This window comes from Lepisma saccharinum, chromosome 5 (genome assembly GCF_977018435.1).
Source record: "Lepisma saccharinum chromosome 5, izLepSacc3.1, whole genome shotgun sequence".
Lineage (NCBI taxonomy): Eukaryota > Metazoa > Arthropoda > Insecta > Zygentoma > Lepismatidae > Lepisma > Lepisma saccharinum.
In genome coordinates, this window is record NC_139233.1 from 3,141,827 (window position 1) to 3,161,132 (window position 19,306).

General features: G+C 37.2%; 1 protein-coding gene across 3 annotated transcripts in view; it reads left to right on the forward strand.

Annotated features, from left to right (window-relative positions):
- babo (TGF-beta receptor type-1 babo) overlaps positions 1–17,571 on the forward strand; it is a 75,221-nt gene extending 57,650 nt beyond the window's left edge. For all 3 annotated transcript variants that reach the window (XM_083121987.1, XM_083121989.1, XM_083121988.1), the window contains exons 8-10: positions 11,941–12,049; positions 14,891–15,021; positions 15,472–17,571. In XM_083121987.1, coding sequence (XP_082978113.1) covers positions 11,941–12,049; positions 14,891–15,021; positions 15,472–15,597 — 366 coding nt within the window. In that variant the 3' untranslated portion in view covers positions 15,598–17,571. The remainder of the gene's footprint in view (positions 1–11,940; positions 12,050–14,890; positions 15,022–15,471) is intronic.
- Positions 17,572–19,306: the final 1,735 nt, after the last annotated feature.

The following is a 19,306-nucleotide window of genomic DNA, read 5'->3' on the forward strand; positions in this document are numbered from 1 at the left end:
GCTCTTCAGGGTTATTGCGCTTATCCCCCCTCCCATTCTTATAGGATGTAAAGTGCTTTTCAATACTCCGGGGCGCTCTTACCCCACATTTTATTCCGTAACCCCTCACGGACTTTTCAATTTTCTCCGAGACCCCCTTAAAATATGGGATCCCGACAAAATACGTGTTTTTTCCACCGTTTCCTATCTCAGTTTTTTTATCCTCTTTGCCATTTTGCGATGTTTCTTGCCTAATAATCCTTTTGGCTTTCCTAGCTACTTTTTCCAGGTCGCGGATAGTGTACCCGTTCTTTACCCCCACCTTCCTTATCCATTCCCCTTCTTTCTCTTTCTCTTTCTCGTCATTGCACAGTCTTTCGGCGCGAATGAAAAAGTTAAGAAAAACATTTAATTTAGTCCTATTCGAATGTTGTGATCTCTTATGGAGGTACATCTCTCCAGCTAACGGTTTATGGAAGACCCCGGTTACGATCCGTTGTCCGGTTTTAGTAAGGCACAAGTCAAGAAAGTGGATCTTTCCGTTGGCCATATCTTCCCTAGTGAACCCAATCCTGGGGTCCTGCTTCCCCAATTGGTCGAAAATGCTGTCAAGTTTGTTTCCATTCCCTATGATGAGGATGTCGTCTACATACCTCCCATAATATTGTACCACCCCCCTCCCCCCTGCGTGCTCCATAGCGGCTTTTTCGACGTAGTGCATGAAGATGTTGGCCACAAGACCGGAAATGGGATTGCCCATGGCCAACCCTTCTTTTTGTCGGAAGATTTTATCATTAACGTAGAAGTAATTGTACCCCGTAATGAGAAAAAACCATCGGACGTACTCCCAGGCGACCAAGATTTCAACGTTTTGGTCGATCAACCATCTATACAAACAATCCCCAGCTTTGTCCCGGGGGACACTGGGATACAGATTAATAACGTCGAAACTACAAATTACGTCCCCTTCTCCTATGTTGAGTTTCTCAATAGTTTCTTTGACCATAAGAGAGTTTTTGACGCTATACGGAGTGTCCATATTCATTTTTCCCATCCTCTTAATCATTTCTTTAGCTAAACCATATCCTGGATGTGCATACATGGGGATGATGGGTCTGAGGGGAATCCCCTCTTTATGGGTCTTCGGTATCCCAAAGGCCGTAGGAATATTCCCTTCCTTAACCCCCTTAAGTAATTTCTTTTTTTTCCGCGTTTCCCAAAGTAAAACTGGTTTCAATGCCTTTCCTGATTTCTCGTTTGATTTTATTAATGGGGTTAACTTTGATTTCTTCGTAGTCATTACTTCTAAAACTATCTTCCAACTTACTATGGTATTCCTCTTTCCCGATAATGACCATTTTGTTTTCCTTGTCCGATCTAACCAAGTATACGTCACTTTGTTTAACCCATTCTTTCACGTTTTGAAGACTCCCCCTAAGCTTACTTTCCGTTTTTCCCTCTGATGTCCTATGATTGGTAACGGGTGGGCCTAGTTCCCTTACACTTAAGTGCATTTGTTCATCTATAATGTCACGTATTTTTACCCTGACATTGGATTTATCTTCTTTTTCGTCTAATTTTCCCACTATTTTCTCCGCCGCTATGACGAATTCCTCTTTTTCGAAGTTTTTATCCCTAATGGCAAACTTATGCCCCATTTTCATAATCTCCGCTAAGGCCTTAGGGGGTTGAAGTTTTGTTAGATTTAAAATATTGGTTTTATTTTCATCCTTTTTTCCGTCCCTTTTCTCTTCCTCCTTAACTCCCTCGTTGATTCCCAATTTAATCAATTTCCTCCTAATTGTTTCGAGGAGGAAATTGATTAAATTGGGAATCAACGAGGGAGTTAAGGAGGAAGAGAAAAGGGACGGAAAAAAGGATGAAAATAAAACCAATATTTTAAATCTAACAAAACTTCAACCCCCTAAGGCCTTAGCGGAGATTATGAAAATGGGGCATAAGTTTGCCATTAGGGATAAAAACTTCGAAAAAGAGGAATTCGTCATAGCGGCGGAGAAAATAGTGGGAAAATTAGACGAAAAAGAAGATAAATCCAATGTCAGGGTAAAAATACGTGACATTATAGATGAACAAATGCACTTAAGTGTAAGGGAACTAGGCCCACCCGTTACCAATCATAGGACATCAGAGGGAAAAACGGAAAGTAAGCTTAGGGGAGTCTTCAAAACGTGAAAGAATGGGTTAAACAAAGTGACGTATACTTGGTTAGATCGGACAAGGAAAACAAAATGGTCATTATCGGGAAAGAGGAATACCATAGTAAGTTGGAAGATAGTTTTAGAAGTAATGACTACGAAGAAATCAAAGTTAACCCCATTAATAAAATCAAACGAGAAATCAGGAAAGGCATTGAAACCAGTTTTACTTTGGGAAACGCGGAAAAAAAGAAATTACTTAAGGGGGTTAAGGAAGGGAATATTCCTACGGCCTTTGGGATACCGAAGACCCATAAAGAGGGGATTCCCCTCAGACCCATCATCCCCATGTATGCACATCCAGGATATGGTTTAGCTAAAGAAATGATTAAGAGGATGGGAAAAATGAATATGGACACTCCGTATAGCGTCAAAAACTCTCTTATGGTCAAAGAAACTATTGAGAAACTCAACATAGGAGAAGGGGACGTAATTTGTAGTTTCGACGTTATTAATCTGTACCCCAGTGTCCCCCGGGACAAAGCTGGGGATTGTTTGTATAGATGGTTGATCGACCAAAACGTTGAAATCTTGGTCGCCTGGGAGTACGTCCGATGGTTTTTTCTCATTACGGGGTACAATTACTTCTACGTTAATGATAAAATCTTCCGACAAAAAGAAGGGTTGGCCATGGGCAATCCCATTTCCGGTCTTGTGGCCAACATCTTCATGCACTACGTCGAAAAAGCCGCTATGGAGCACGCAGGGGGGAGGGGGGTGGTACAATATTATGGGAGGTATGTAGACGACATCCTCATCATAGGGAATGGAAACAAACTTGACAGCATTTTCGACCAATTGGGGAAGCAGGACCCCAGGATTGGGTTCACTAGGGAAGATATGGCCAACGGAAAGATCCACTTTCTTGACTTGTGCCTTACTAAAACCGGACAACGGATCGTAACCGGGGTCTTCCATAAACCGTTAGCTGGAGAGATGTACCTCCATAAGAGATCACAACATTCGAATAGGACTAAATTAAATGTTTTTCTTAACTTTTTCATTCGCGCCGAAAGACTGTGCAATGACGAGAAAGAGAAAGAGAAAGAAGGGGAATGGATAAGGAAGGTGGGGGTAAAGAACGGGTACACTATCCGCGACCTGGAAAAAGTAGCTAGGAAAGCCAAAAGGATTATTAGGCAAGAAACATCGCAAAATGGCAAAGAGGATAAAAAAACTGAGATAGGAAACGGTGGAAAAAACACGTATTTTGTCGGGATCCCATATTTTAAGGGGGTCTCGGAGAAAATTGAAAAGTCCGTGAGGGGTTACGGAATAAAATGTGGGGTAAGAGCGCCCCGGAGTATTGAAAAGCACTTTACATCCTATAAGAATGGGAGGGGGGATAAGCGCAATAACCCTGAAGAGCGGAAGGGAGTATACAGGATAGTGTGTGAATGCGGAAAGGAATATGTGGGACAAACCGGGAGAAGTATGCAAGTTAGGTGGGGAGAGCATGATAAAGACGTAAAGGAGGGCATACCCAAAACTGGATTATCTGAACACATATTGGTTAACCGACATAAGATTGCTAAAAGGGAAGTTATTAGGGAGGTTAACAATAAATTGGATAGAAACGTATATGAAGCTGCCCATATATGCGCGAAAAATTGGAATAAACTTAATAGGGACGATGGGAATTTAGAAGACGGCTGGGTTAATTTCTTTAAAAAATGGGATAAGGCCGCAGTGTTTAGGAACGAGATGGGCTTCCATGTTACTCCTGAGGTCAGGAAAGCCGCCGAGGTGGAGGTCGACTTCTCCTTGGATTGGTGACTCCCGAGCCCCAGTTGGAAGAATTGAGGAGGGGAAGTTCTCTTTCCCCAGGTACGGGCTGACACCGTGCATTCGCCTACCCTGAGCAATGGTCAGCAGTTCACCAACTTCAGCCTTGGATGTTCTTTTGTTTTTATAGTATTGCGCGGTTTTAGATGTGTAATTTATATTCTTTTTTAGAAAGTGTCCTTCAAGCAACTTTTTAACCTAAATCCTTAACCTTCACTTTCACGACGAGGCACCATGTCCGGTGTCTGAATAACTTCGTTTCAGCCTGAAGAAGGAGGTAGTGCAACCTCCGAAACGTAGCACGAAAAATCTCATACTCACACACGTAAGTTGCCGATTTTTAGTCTTTTAGCCTAAAGTTTGTATACTACATTCCATACGTAGAATAATGAAGTCTTTTCTTTTTCTTTTTTAAATTTGGGTTAAACAAAGGCTCAGAAAATATAGTAACATAAGGTGTTAATACCTCTATATTAGGAATAAGGATATTAAATTAGGAACCTGGAATGTTCTGAGCATTTACCGGCCTGGGGCATTTCAGTGTACAGTGAATGAGATAGTTAAGTATAAATTAGATGTAGTAGCTGTCCAGGAAGTTAGGTGGCCAGGAGAAGGGAATTGTAAAACTAAAAATTATACTTTTTTCTTTGGTGGTATCGAAAATCATAATTTTGGAACAGGCTTTTTCATAAATAATAGAATTATCTCGGCTCTTAAAACAGTAGAATTTATTAATGATAGGGATATCATATGCAGTTTTACAGGGTAGGTGGTGTAAAATTATTTTCATAAACATGCATGCACCAATGAAAGATAAAGATGATAATGCTAAAGATGATTTTTATACAGAGTTAGAACAGGTCTTTGATAAATTTTCTCAGTATGATATGAAAATTCTGTTAGGTGACTGTAATGCACAAATTAGCAAAGAAGAGATATTTAAACCCACGATTGGTAAAGAAAGTCTTCCTGAATTAAGTAATGATAATTTTATAAGATTGATTACTTTTGCAACCTCAAAAGAATTTAATTGTGAATAGTACCACTTTTAAACATAAAGATATCCATAAATATACCTGGTCTTCTCCAGATGGTAAAACTCATAATCAGTTAGATCATATTCTTATTTATAAGAGAAGGCGTACTAGTATAATTGATGTTCGTACACATAGAGTTGCTGACTGTGCCAGAGACCATTATTTAGTAAATGCTAAATTAAGAAAAAGACTTGCAGTGATAAATCATAAGCAACAAACTCTAAAAGTTCTAAAATTTGATACAGGAAAGTTTACTGATGAAAGAATTAAGAAAGATTACCAAATTAAACTGTCAAATAGATTTGATGTTTTGCAGGATTTAAATGATGATGAAAATATAAATGAAACAGACGCAAATAAGAATTGGGAGCACATACGTAATGCAATAGAATCAGCAGCTAAAGAAAGTATAGGATACAATAAACCAAGAAAAAGTAAGCCATGGTTTGATAATGAATGTCATAATCTAATAGAAATAAGAAATCAGGCTAGTCTTGGGTGGTTAAATAACTCGGATGATACAAATCTAAGCAATTGTAATACAATAAAGCAAGAAGTTAACCGCACGTTTAGAAATAAAAAAAGAGATTACTTGAAAAGCAAAATTAACGAAATTGAAACAAACAGCAAAAATAAAAATATCAGAGATTTATATAAAGGTGTAAATGAGTTTAGAAAGGGGTGGCAACCTAAAGTAAACTTGATAAAAGATAAAGACGGTGATTTTCTAGCTGACCCAAGCGATATTCTAAATAGATGGAATAACTACTTTAATGACCTTTTAAATGTCCATATAGGAGATAAATCAGAAGTAAATGAAGTACACACAGCAGAACCTTTAGTTCCAGAACCTAACTTGACTGAAGTTAAAGATGCTATTAAAAGGCTAAAGAATAACAAAGCACCTGGCATTGATTTAATACCAGCTGAGTTAATTAAATATGGTAGAAATTCGTTAATATGTCAAATTCATAAATTAATTTGTTTAATATGAAATAAAGAAGAAATCCCTCAACAGTGGAAAGAATCCATAATTGTTCCTGTGTTTAAAAAAGGTGATAAAATGAACTGCAATAATTACCGTGGAATTTCTCTACTCTCAACAACATATAAAATATTATCTAACATTCTTTTAGCAAGACTAACCTCATATGCTAATGAAATTATAGGTGATTATCAATGTGGATTTAAACGTAACTGATCAACTACAGATCAAATTTTTCACATCAGACAGACACTTGAAAAAAAGTGGGAATATAATCAAAATGTCCATCAGCTATTCATTGATTTCAAAAAAGCATATGATTCGGTCAAAAGAGATAAATTATATAATATATTAGTCGAGTTTGGAATACCTAAGAAGCTTGTTAGTAGAATAAAAAAGTATCCACCAGTGAAACAGAAAGTAAAATTCGTGTGGGTATTAATGTGTCTGACAAATTTGCAATTCATGATGGGTTAAAACAAGGAGATGCATTATCTCCATCGCTCTTTAATTTTGCCTTAGAATATGCTGTTAGGAAGGTAAAAGAAACTAAAGAAGGACTAAAATTAAATGGTGTGACTCAGTTGTTAGCATATGCAGATGATGTAGACTTACTGGGGGATGATGTGAATGAAATTAAGAATAATGCTAAAATATTTTTCAAAACTGCTAAAGAGATAGGTTTGGAAGTTAACAAAGAGAAAACTAAATATATGCTTACAGGCCGAAACCAAGTGTTAGGTAATAATCAAAATCTAATTATTGATAACAACTCGTTTGAAGCAGTTTCCAAATTCAAATACTTAGGAGTAATATTAACAAATGAAAATTATATTAAAGAGGAAATAAAAAGTAGGCTTAATTCAGGAAATGCATGTTATTTCTCTCTTCATAAACTTTTGTCTTCTCGTTTAATATCTAAGAAACTAAAAGTTAAAATATACAAAACATAATTTTGCCTGTAGTATTATATGCGTGTGAAACTTGGTCCCTTACATTGAAAGAGGAACATAAATTGAGAGTATTTGAAAATAAGATCCTTAGGAAAATCTTTGAACCTAAAAGGGATGAGGAGACAGGTGAGTGGAGAAGGTTACATAATTTAGAACTACATAATTTGTATTCATGTCCAGATATTATTAGAATAATTAAATCAAGAAGATTTAGGTGGGCAGGCCATGTGGCACGAATGGGAGAGGAGAGAGGAGTTTACACAGGATTCTTGTTGGGAAACCTGATGGTAAGACACCTGTAGGAAGGCCAAGGCGAAGATGGAGGGACAACGTTGAGATGGACCTAAAGGAAATCGGTAGGGATGGAAAAGAGTATATAGATCTTGCTCAAGATAGGGACAAATGGAAGGCCTGTGTTGCTGCTGCCATGAACCTTCGAGTTTAAGAAGGCTAGAGAGTTAGTTAGTTAGTTAGTTTAAGGTTTTAATACTTGACTTACCATACATTGAAATTACAAGGTATGACAATTGAAAATCTGCGAAATTTCATTGCAAAAAGTTTGATTTATTAGGTACCCACGACCAGTTGGTATTGTCAGCTCCAAAACTGAGCTTCCTCCATATTTTGTCAATGTAGCAGTACATGCAGCTTAAGATAGGCAGTTGGATGCCCAGGAATTTCGAAAGGTTGGGGAGGGGGGTTGCATATACTTTTTTAGTATACAGCCCCGTTTTTGCCACATTATCCTGACTTTGACGTAATTGTTTATGGAATACTAGGCCAAAGGTATTGGGTTATGACCCCCACAAACCCGTCCTTGGGCACTCCACTGAAAGTAGGCTATTTATTTTGGAGTGTCAAAGCTGGTAGAATATATTATCTTTTGTTTCCTTTATTTTCCACTTTTTTTTTTCTTCCAAGAAAAGAAATTCGTTGAAACAGATGTGAGTCATGCACAGCAGAAGATTCAGAGACATGTTTTGATAGGATCCCAGGCAAGCCTGGAATTGATCTGTGCATGTACAATCTCTGCTGTCATTCATCCTTTGCCTAATGTGCCGAGAGTACTGACTTGTGAATGTTCGTTATCTGTGACAGTAAATGGAGTGTTCTGTAATATTTTTAACTGGAGAGAACTGTCATAAATACCCTTTTGGTAAAGTTCCCAAAGACCTAACTAATCTTAACCAAGTCAGTGAAAATGAGAACACTTCTTAGGTCAATACTACAGGTGTATGGCTTAGAGACAATATGCAAATACCATTAAATATAGTTTTTTATATGGTAAAGTATGTTCTGATCTTCAGAAGTACCACTTAAAGAAAAGGTAAGGTAAGGCATGGCTGTAGGCAGGAAAAAATTTCGGGGGGGTGGGGGGGGGTTCATTCATAATTGTTCCCATGGGCGTCGCCAGAAATTTGAATAATAGAAATAATAACAATAATTGTACAATAATAATTAAAATTTCATAATAATAAAACAATTTTATTACATATTAATAATACTAATAATAATTATTATTATATTATTGTTATATCCTTGAGGGGGCTTACTCAATCCAGCAGATGAGTGAATATCCAGCACAAGTTTCTTTTTTTTTTTTACGTTTCATACAGTGTGTACTAAAATGCACAATTATTATACTTCATTAAACTTTAGATACCTTCAAGAGAAAGGCTTTAAAAGTTAGATGGAAATTTTAGTCATAAAGCTTTTGTTGTTTGACTTTAAAATTAAATTTTTGGAATTTTGAAAAGTGTGGAACCAGTTATTCTTTTTAAAAACTTAGCCTGGTGCATGGATTGTAACCTCAATCGCGAACTAAATGCGCTAGAAAACTGGAGATCCTAGGTTTGAACTCCTATCAAGGGGGATTTTCGACTTTATCGGACAGGGAATTTAAAAGCTGGAAGGGGAATTTTGGGACAATCATAAGGGAATCTTCAGTCTATATTCCTTGTGACGCGGGAGCAACACTGGAAAGATGACAACAGAAGTGATAATGGTGGGGTCGCGGGTGGGCTACGATTCTGAGAATAAATCCTGTTTCACTCAAGTTTCAGAATTCCAAATGTATGAAAATTCTAGCTCGATCGTTCCAACATTGTCTCCATGTATTTTTGTCATGCTTCGAAAAAAAATTGAAAATTTGTTACAGATTTTGGTTTCTGAACTTCCATTAATCCAACATGTCAGAATTCCATTAATCCAACATGTCAGAAGTTTCGGGGGGGGGGGTTCAACCCTAGAAACCCCCCCTCTAAATACGGCCATGAGGTAAGGTAAAAAAAGTGTCAAGAAAGCCTTATACCAGTTAAATCAATATGCCTGATATGTTGGAGTAAAAGTTTCATATGTGGAGAAAGTGACTCACTTAAATACCAGAATTGAAATCATGTCTTTGTGCCAAGCCAAGGAAAACCAAAGGAAATGCATGAAGTCTGTTCTGTTTTTGATGTGTCTCCTGTTTCAAAACTGAGGAGGCTAATTGCAGAAAAACAATCAAGTGCTCTTGCTCGAAAAACTATTCACATCCTACATGGAGTGCAAAGGAAACTGGAAAGTTGCTTTTCACTTAAGTATTAAAACTGAAGAAAAGGAAAGCAAGTGTGACAATCCTTTGCCTGGCCAGTACAATTATATAATTGAAATTATAAGAAGAAAAATGTAAATGAGCAAAAAACTAATGTTGAAAAGGTCAGAATCCTCAGTTCGATTGCTACCACTTGGTCAAGAAAAAAATTGTGATGAACTGAAGGTTTCTAATAATTTACTTAGGAACTTAGTGAAAGAACAAAGAATCCTTCCTGATTTAACAAAGAGAATGAATAGAAAACTGGAGCTGACAATACCAACTGGTCATGGGTACCTAATAAATCAAACCTTTTGCAATGACATTTCGCAGATTTTCAATTGTCATACCTTGTAATTTCAATTTATGGTAAGTCAAGTATTAAAACCTTATGTTACTATATTTTCTGAGGCTTCATTTAACCCAAATTTAAAAAAGAGAAATAAAAGACTTCATTATTGTAAGTATGGAATGTAGTTTAACCTTACTTTGCAACGTCAGAAATTAGGTGACATATGTTACCTCATATTGACCAAAATGAGTTGAATCTAAAAGTTGAGATTTTTACTGTGAGTTAGGTTCATGAAGGGCTTCCTATGTGATAAATTTCAGAATTTTTAAAGGGGACCCATCTGAGATATTTAACCCCAAAAACTGTCAAAATTCAATGAACGGCCATGTTTGAGCCCATGCTGTAAAAAAGGGGTGCATTTCTAAGCACTGATATTTTATTTACAGACATCCTGCAGGTAGGTCTACACATGAAAAAAAAATCAAGCCTTAGACTAAACCCCTTCATTAAAAATTCAATTTTTTAACTATTGTTACCCCATTCTCCACCATAATTTTTGTACTTACGATGCAATTTCAAGCAAAACATACCTGAATATCATAGGAAGTATACTTGGTTAGCTACAAAATGAATTTTGTTTCAGGTCTTTAGCTTTAATGGTTTTTGAGATATTAAGGATATCTGTATACTGCTACATGAGCAAAAAAAGCCATGCGCCATGTTGGAAAAATGGGTGCCCCAGGAGAACTAAAGACAATATTTTTTTTTGAACATTGGTTTTGATATCTAGAAACATGTACAAACGTTTGTACTAAAAATGAAATTTTTCTAAAATGGTCATGCAACCATTTTTTTAAAAATTGGTTGATTTGACATGGAATGAAGTTTTTTTTTTGGCAGGATGAGTGGAGGCATTGGCCTCTTGAGAGCTAGGGAAAATGGGATGGCTTTTTTTGTGTGGTAGGGATGTGGGCTGGAATAGTGGAGATACTGGAGGTGGTTGGTCTGTTTCATATGTCTTGATGTTTCCAAGTGGTCTCCTGCAATGTGGATGTCCACATCTAGATATGTCACTTGGTCTTTGGAGTGGAACCAGGTGAATTTAAGTGTGGTGAAATCATTGAGTTGGTTAGGAATGTAGTGAGGGAAGGTTCGCCATGTGGCGAGGAGGAAGATGTCATCTATGAATCTTAGCCAGAGGAGTGGTTTCAGTTGTTGGGAATCGAGGAATTCCCGTTCCAGCCTGCCCATGAACAGGTTGGCATAGGAGGGGCCATTTTGGTACCCATGGTTGTGCCACGTATCTGCAGGTAATGCTGGTGAAAGTACGTAATATTCGTTACTTATCAACTGTTTCTGGTAACACTGTGCTACCTCTTTTTCTCTTGTGAAAATGCAGTATATCCCACGAAATATCATCGTTGTCTATTTTGTGTGGTAAGTGTTTACTGTCTTCGTCATTTTTGTATGACACAATATTACATATACAAGATAAATCTTGCCTGAAATTCTTTACTAGAATAACGGTAATCTTTTATTTTTCTAAGTAGCTGAAGTCCAGTTCAGGCATGTACTTACTTTCCAGCCAGGCAGCCATATTGAATAACACAGCCCGTCAACAGCCTGAGATAGATTAAGTACAGTGTACTCTGCATTGTCCTTTACCTTCTATTTTTAACCTTTTCAATCCAACTTCCCTTCCCATGTTTTAAACTTTGACTATTTTGTCTTAAGTCCTGCAGAAGCCACATGATGTGGGAAAAGCTAGATATGATAAAACAGTAAGTACATGCCAAATCTGGACTTCAGTTTCTTGGTGAAATGATGCCATTTGGCATTATGTTGCACGTTATGTTTTAATTTTACTTAAATAGGTGGATCATTCAGTATTTTTACAATGCATTTTAATTGCATAATTAGATGCATCTGAAATGATCCTTATTTTTGTCTCGTATTGTCTAATTTCTCAGGAGTTCCATGTTGTTTAATGTTTGAAGTATATATAAGCATGGAAATGTATCACATACATGAAAAGCTTTCAGTTATATATTGTACTAACTGTTGTAAAATTTTGTTTATTAGCAGTATGTTACTTGTATTAATGTCATTTCATATTTACAGGTACTAGAGGAGTCAATAAATATGAATCATTTTGATTCGTTCAAAAGGGCGGATGTGTATGCCTTAGGCCTGATATTTTGGGAAATTGCAAGAAGATGTAACATTGGAGGTGAGTGTTCAGTAATGTACCAGCCTACAATTTCTCAGTCAATATCAATATTTCATGAAGGTCTGATTGTGGAAAAGCTTTTTCTAAAATTTCAGGCTGATAACTTTAAACATTAAACGCCAAGGCCCATTTTATGCAAGAAGGCTCCCAACACTGAGCATGTTTTCAGCAGGAAGTTTAAAATTAGGCTATAAGCCTATTGTAAAAACAAATAATAATAACTTATCACTAGAGGCACATATTTTTGGAAAATAAAAAAGTAAAATTATTAAAAATACAAAAACCGTCAATTTCGGGATCAAAAGCGGTAATTAAAATAAAATTTCACTGTTATAGTGGTGAAAAAGCATTACATAAAATGACATTTTGGTTTTTAAAAATGTGAATATAATCCCAAATTTGATTAAAAAACTGCACTTATTAGACAAAATAAACATATCTCTTCCAATAGCACATTTTTCTCTTTACCAGAATATTAAGTTTATTCCTGGATAAAGGGGTCCATTTTTGCTTCCCAAATATTTACAGCAGAATTAATCAATTTTCCGTGAATTGCATAACTCACAGGATACTTCAGACTTCAGAAAGTGTAGCATCTGGAAGTAAACTCTAAATTTCGTGTTTGTCTTATTTCATATTTTGCAGTTCATTTTGCATTATTTCGTGACAAAACAGGTTAGGAAAATGCACCTCACGTCTTTCAGAAACATGAAAAATTATCTTTACAATGTGTTATTTCACATTTCGTGTTTTCGTCAAAAACTAAATATATGCATGCCTCTACTTATCATGAAGAAGATAGAAGAAAGTATTTTTTTTAAAAAACTCCTTCAGGTTCCCACATAGGCAACATGGTGATGTTAGCATTCAAAACATTATCTGCTTCTTGCCTGATGTTTGACCCATTATTGTGCCAAGAATTGCACATTTGCTGATGATACTTTTGGAGTATAATGTTAAAGCCGTGCTTGTTTTTGGCACAAAAATTCAAAATTCTGAAAGTTTACGTTTCTTATATATCTCAGAAATTATGAATGCTGGAGTTAGAAATTGTATGTTGTTTCTTTAGTAAAAGTAGTAGATGAAGACAACGAAAGTTATTTTTTTATCGAAATTTGAACTTCGTCAGGCCCCCACGTAGACAATGCCAGGACTTGAGGGTTCAAAACAGTACCTGCATATTGCCTGATGTGTGTTCTATTCAAATGGCAAGAAATGCACACTTGCTGCAAGAAATGCACACTTGCTGCTGATGCTTTCGGAGGGAAAAAAATTAAATGTAAAAATCATGCTTTTTTTTTTGGGTGAAGTCCTCACCTTGTCCCCCAACCTATAACCAGAATCAAAGTAAACTTTACTAACTACTAATTAGGATTGCTCAAGTACATTTTGTGCATATAAACAATGTAGTTATCTTGTATCTACACTACCAATTAATACATGCTGTCTGTAATACCTCAGTCATACAGGGATTGGACAAAATAATATGAACACCCGATTAGACGAGCACCCTTTTCGGAGTTGTGTGCTGACTGCACTGGCAAGCATGGAATGAGTCTTTTGTTTTCTCAGTGTCCTATGATCCCTCTACTAGAGGTATGAGCCATCAGTACGCCTGTTAACGGCTTCCTGTTGTGCTGGGCAACCATTATGTCTGACCTTACAGACTTCCAACGAGGGCCAGTTGTTGGTGCCCGATTACTTGGTGCATCCGTAACAATGGTCGCAAAGTTAGTAGGGGTATCGCAAGCTACTGTATCTACTGTTATGACAGCATACAAAGTGCAGGAGAAAACAGCATCTGGGAAACAGAATAGTAGCAGAAAGACGAAACTGACAAGTGAGACAGGAGGGCATTAAGGAGGATTGCTGGCTCTCAGAGGAAGACCACCCCAACCAAAGTGACAGCTTAGCTGAATATGCATGTCGAGAATGCAGTGTCAACGAAAACAGTGTGCCAAGACCTGCATAAACAGAGTATCCATGGCAGAGCCGCTATTGCCAAACCTCTTGTAATGCAGGACAATGCCAAACAGAGGCGTCAGTGATGTCAGGAGCACAAAACCTGGACTACCGACCAATGGAAACATGTCATGTGGTCCGACGAATCAACCTTCACACTATTCCCCACCAGTGGACACGTTTACGTATAGCGAACACCGGCTGAAGCATACAATCCAGACTGTCTGGTGCCAACAGTGAAGCATGGTGGCGGTAGTGTAATGGTGTGGGCGGTCATTTCATGGCATCCACTGGGTCCTATTGTCACACTGAAAGGAAGGATAACTGTCAAGGTGTATGAAGGTATTTTAGGTGACCATGTCCATCCAATGGTGTAGGCATTGTTCCCAGCAGGCGATACCATCTTCCAGGATGATAAAGCCACCATTCATACCGCTGGCACTGTCCAAGATTGTTTTGATGAGCACGATGACACACTTACACATCTTCCCTGGCCTGCACAATCGCTTAATTTGATATTATGGAGCCATTGTGGTCAGTATTGGAAACCAGAGTATGGGCCCGTTTCCTTCCGCCAGCCAATCTCAAGAAATTGGAGCAGTTTCTTGTTGAGGAATGGTTATAGCATCCCACTGACTACCATCCAGGATTTGTATGCATCCATTCCGAGGAGGATTGAGGCTGTTCTCAAAGCCAAAGGTGGGCCCGCACCATATTAGGTTGGTGTTCATATTATTTTGTCTAACCCCTTTATGTTTTTGAGGAACTATGCTAAAGAACTTACAATAAGGAGAAACTGCACTAGTTAGACTGTGAAACTTAGATGTATAAAGCATTTAAAGTGTCAATATATTCCTGATGAATTATCGTGTGTTGCAGGTATATACGATGATTACCAGCTACCATTCCACGATATGGTACCATCTGATCCAACCATTGAAGAAATGAAAAAGGTGGTCTGCACGGATAAACAGCGCCCATCTATTCCTAACAGATGGCAGTCTTGTGAGGTTAGTGTATTTTTGAAGTAACTGAAAATTGTTGTCAAACATTGCAGATTTTTTTATATATTTGATTGTTGGATGATAATTTTTCCATGCTGTCTGCTGTCACTTGAAATGTTGAGAATGAATTTCTTATTTTTTTCTTGTATGCTCACATTGCTTGCATTGTATAATTCATTGAAAAACATGTCTAAATGCTTGTATCAACCGTAAACTAGAAGAAGAATGCAATTCCTAGTAATGTGCGAGAGGGATTACTGTCATTTTGATCTTTGATAAAGAGCTAAATCTGGCAAATATGGTGGATGTTCAGGTTTGTGTGGGTTGCCTTGCAGAACTGAATTGCGATGCAAACAAACATTTCTGTTTCTGTTATTATGTAGAAATACATGCTAAGAAAAGAAAATGTGTATATTGTTTGTAGAGAGATATTAATACTCCTTACTACTCTTTCAGGCTTTGCGTGTGATGTCGAAACTAATGAAGGAGTGTTGGTATCACAATGCAGCTGCCCGTTTGACAGCGTTACGTATTAAGAAAACTTTAGCGAACTTGGGAGCATCAGAAGACTTAAAAATGTGATTCGTTATGGAAATACTGGGTTTTTTAATGAGTTTGAGGCAAATACTTACATGATACTCAACAAGTGAAAGTTTTGTTTCGAGAATGCATGTGTGAGCAAGAGATTGAGACCACCCCTCCCCACGCCCTCATTCTGATCATCTGTATAGTTTTGCAGCGCAGCATGTGAAATATTTGACCTTTTATGTTATGCTAGGCAGCTTGCCTAGTTTCAGTAGAGCATTTTCTTATAACCTTTGAAGATTGAAATAAACTGTGGTACTATAGGTATAGGAACTTTGCATCAGCCTTGAAAAAGTGACTAACTTACAGTTACTCGGCAGGAGCATCATGCTCATCACATCACCTCCAAAATGGCCAAGATCTAGAATGTGTGGGGCCCACATCCCCTAAATGTGCCTTCATGGCACGGTGCTATATGGACAGGAACTTTACATTTAAGTTGTTACTTGCTCAAAAAGTAACTCTGTTATCATTAATTTATAGTTGCTTAAGATATAACATATTTCATTTTTTTAACTATGTTCAAAGTTTAGCTATGAAAATGCAGAGGCAAGAAAATTCAAGATATTCCAAAATTTGCTTCCTTATGAAATATAAAGTGTGCTGCAGTTGCTCAGTCGTTAGGGCGTCCGACTACCGTGCAAGAGACCCGGGTTTGATCCCTGGCGGGGGAGAACTGGGATTATTTCCACCTGTTCAAGTGGCTCCAGCATCCACTCAGCATCGTATAAAGTGGATACCTGGAGGAAACTGGGGGGTAAAGGTGGCCAGGGGCAATGGCGCTGATGTTCAGAAGAACTGGAAATTGTACCAGAAAGCCTTTCTATTATTAATTAACTTCGTCAGTAGACACCTGATGAAGCTACCAGACAGGTGGCAAAATCAGTCATGATCAAAAACAATGGATAAATGGATTACCTCTCTGCACGTAACTGCCAAATGGGTATCTTCAGATACAGCCGTGATTAATGCTTCTACTCATTACAAATAATTAAGAAAAAGATATCAATAATAATGTCCATTTTTTATTATTATGGATCTTTATTTGGGACAATTGGAGCTTGAAAGTCTTACCACAGATACAAATATAAGTCCTTTTGTACACAGTTTATCTAATTGAAAGTTATGATTCAAATTTATGTAGTAGTATTGTTATGGAAATCATTCCCAATAGACTCATATGTACTATTAATACAATACAATAATTTCATCATGTGGAATAATTGTTGAAAGATTGAAATATTCATCTTTATCTTGTGCAAAATCTCTGTTTCTCTCTCTTGCTTACACTCGCAAAACAATGAAGTATTCTTGCCACGATGGATGATGGTGGAATTCAAACTTTGATTTTTTTTTTAATTTCAAAGTTTCTAAGATTGTTTTGTTTGCAGCTACCTCAGTATTTTGTTAAGAGGGGCACAGTGTGTTCGTTTTTTAGTTGTGGGACTTTTCCCTCCTATGTAACATGTATTGAATGTGACAGTTTCATTTTATATCGAAATAACTATTGGGGAAACAATGCAGTTCCTATGCTTTGTTTTTTAATCGTTATTTCTGCTTGAGTGTTTAGTACAAATACTTAAATAAACAAATGTACAATGAAAATCTCCAGCTTAACGATAGTAAACAGTTTTGACGAGTTTGAAAGTGGATGTTGTGCTTTATACAGTGGAATTAGTTAATTCTCGGCAGCATTTTATTTTCCATGAACGTTGATGAATAACGAGTTACAAATTGGTGAATGGAGTGCTTCAGAACAATGTGATGCGATGGTGAATAACAGTGAATCATGGATGAACCAGTGAATTGTGAGAAGAAAGTAACAGCGGTGCTATACTACATGTGCGTGTCCTAGTTGTCTGATTTTTGATGATAGAATTGTTCATGGTAAACAGAAAAGGGGATAAAAATATTTTTAAGTTGTTGGTCTTTGCTCAGTGAAAAGAATGTACTGTGTGTGTGTGTGTGTGTGTGTGTGTGTGTGTGTGTGTGTGTGTGTGTGTGTGTGTGTGTGTGTGTGTGTGTGTGTGTGTGTGTGTGTGTGTGTGTGTGTGTGTGTGTGTGTGTGTGTGTGTGTGTGTGTGTGTGTGTGTGTGTGTGTGTGTGTGTGTGTGTGTGTGTGTGTGTGTGTGTGTGTGTGTGTGTGTGTGTGTGTGTGTGTGTGTGTGTGTGTGTGTGTGTGTGTGTGTGTGTGTGTGTGTGTGTGTGTGTGTGTGTGTGTGTGTGTGTGTGTGTGTGTGTGTGTGTGTGTGTGTGTGTGTGTGTGTGTGTGTGTGTGTGTGTGTGTGTGTGTGTGTGTGTGTGTGTGTGTGTGTGTGTGTGTGTGTGTGTGTGTGTGTGTGTGTGTGTGTGTGTGTGTGTGTGTGTGTGTGTGTGTGTGTGTGTGTGTGTGTGTGTGTGTGTGTGTGTGTGTGTGTGTGTGTGTGTGTGTGTGTGTGTGTGTGTAAATATATATATATATATATAGAGAGAGAAAGAGAGCTTGTGTACAAATGAATAGACTATACACAACTGTACACCCTCCAAATTGACTGTTATATATAAATACCATATGTAATATTAGTGTTTCGATTTTCATTCGGCCATGAATTTTTTCCAATAAGTTGTATCATAGTGTTAAGAAATCATATTTGCTGTGGAATTAATTTCGAGTACTTTTTTATTTTTTGTAAAATAATTCCATAATTTGTGTAAGGGAGACAAAATTCAGAAAGAAAATTCCATACCATATTTCTTTAATATGAAATTAATTCTTTATATCTTAAACTGTTTGTTCTAATTGTTTTTTTTTCATATTGCACCATTGTCAAACTCAAAACTATAGTTCCTGAACAGTATTCCATGAAAGGGTTTTTCTTGTAAAATAATTTTAAAAAATAAGAAATACTATGTTCATGGTTGTGCACTTTAGTTCGTTCGGTAACCATCATTGAAATTAACCAAGTGAGACAGATGAACAATGTCAAATTTTGTCATTAAGTATTGTTGGGCTCCATCTGAGGTCTTTGCTCACGTGTCACGGTAGTTTGTACGAATGGCTCTAGAAAGCATACAAAACAGACACACTAACCATGGCAGCACAAGCAAGTAGTAGTCAGGTAAACCCAGAGAATTATTTGACGAGATCTGTCTGCATGCGTATTCGAGAGTTCCATTTTGCATTCCAGTCTGGGTGTGGACATTTTATCCTTTAAAAAAATTTCTTGTTTTGGTCTTACATAGTAATGTACAGAATTATTATTTAGAAATGTAGGAAGTAATTTCCGTCCATGCATGGGTTGGATTCGTTCACGAACTCGTCAGCTCAAGTGGTGTTGCCGTTTCTGCTTTGTTTTTTCTCCCCAGAAAACCATGAATAACTTCTTAGCAAATTTATAAATGAGATACTAGAATATTAGATGTAGTGTGATATTAAGAGTTCACCAAACTATGTTTGAATACAAAAATCAAGTGACATTGAGTGTTTTGAGTTGACAATGTTAGTTGTCCTTTCTTTGAGGGGTGGGGATAACATCTGTTGTTCGGCTCACTAAGGGTGGGACACAAACAATTATGAACAAGCAATAGACTACCTGGCATCAAAGTACTAGGTACCAAGACAAATTATTTGTATCAGCATATTTTTAAAATTATCATCATTGTGATATTTTGACCAATCAAGTTTAAATTGTAAAAGTTTCATGAACAGCCTCTCTTGTAATCATAT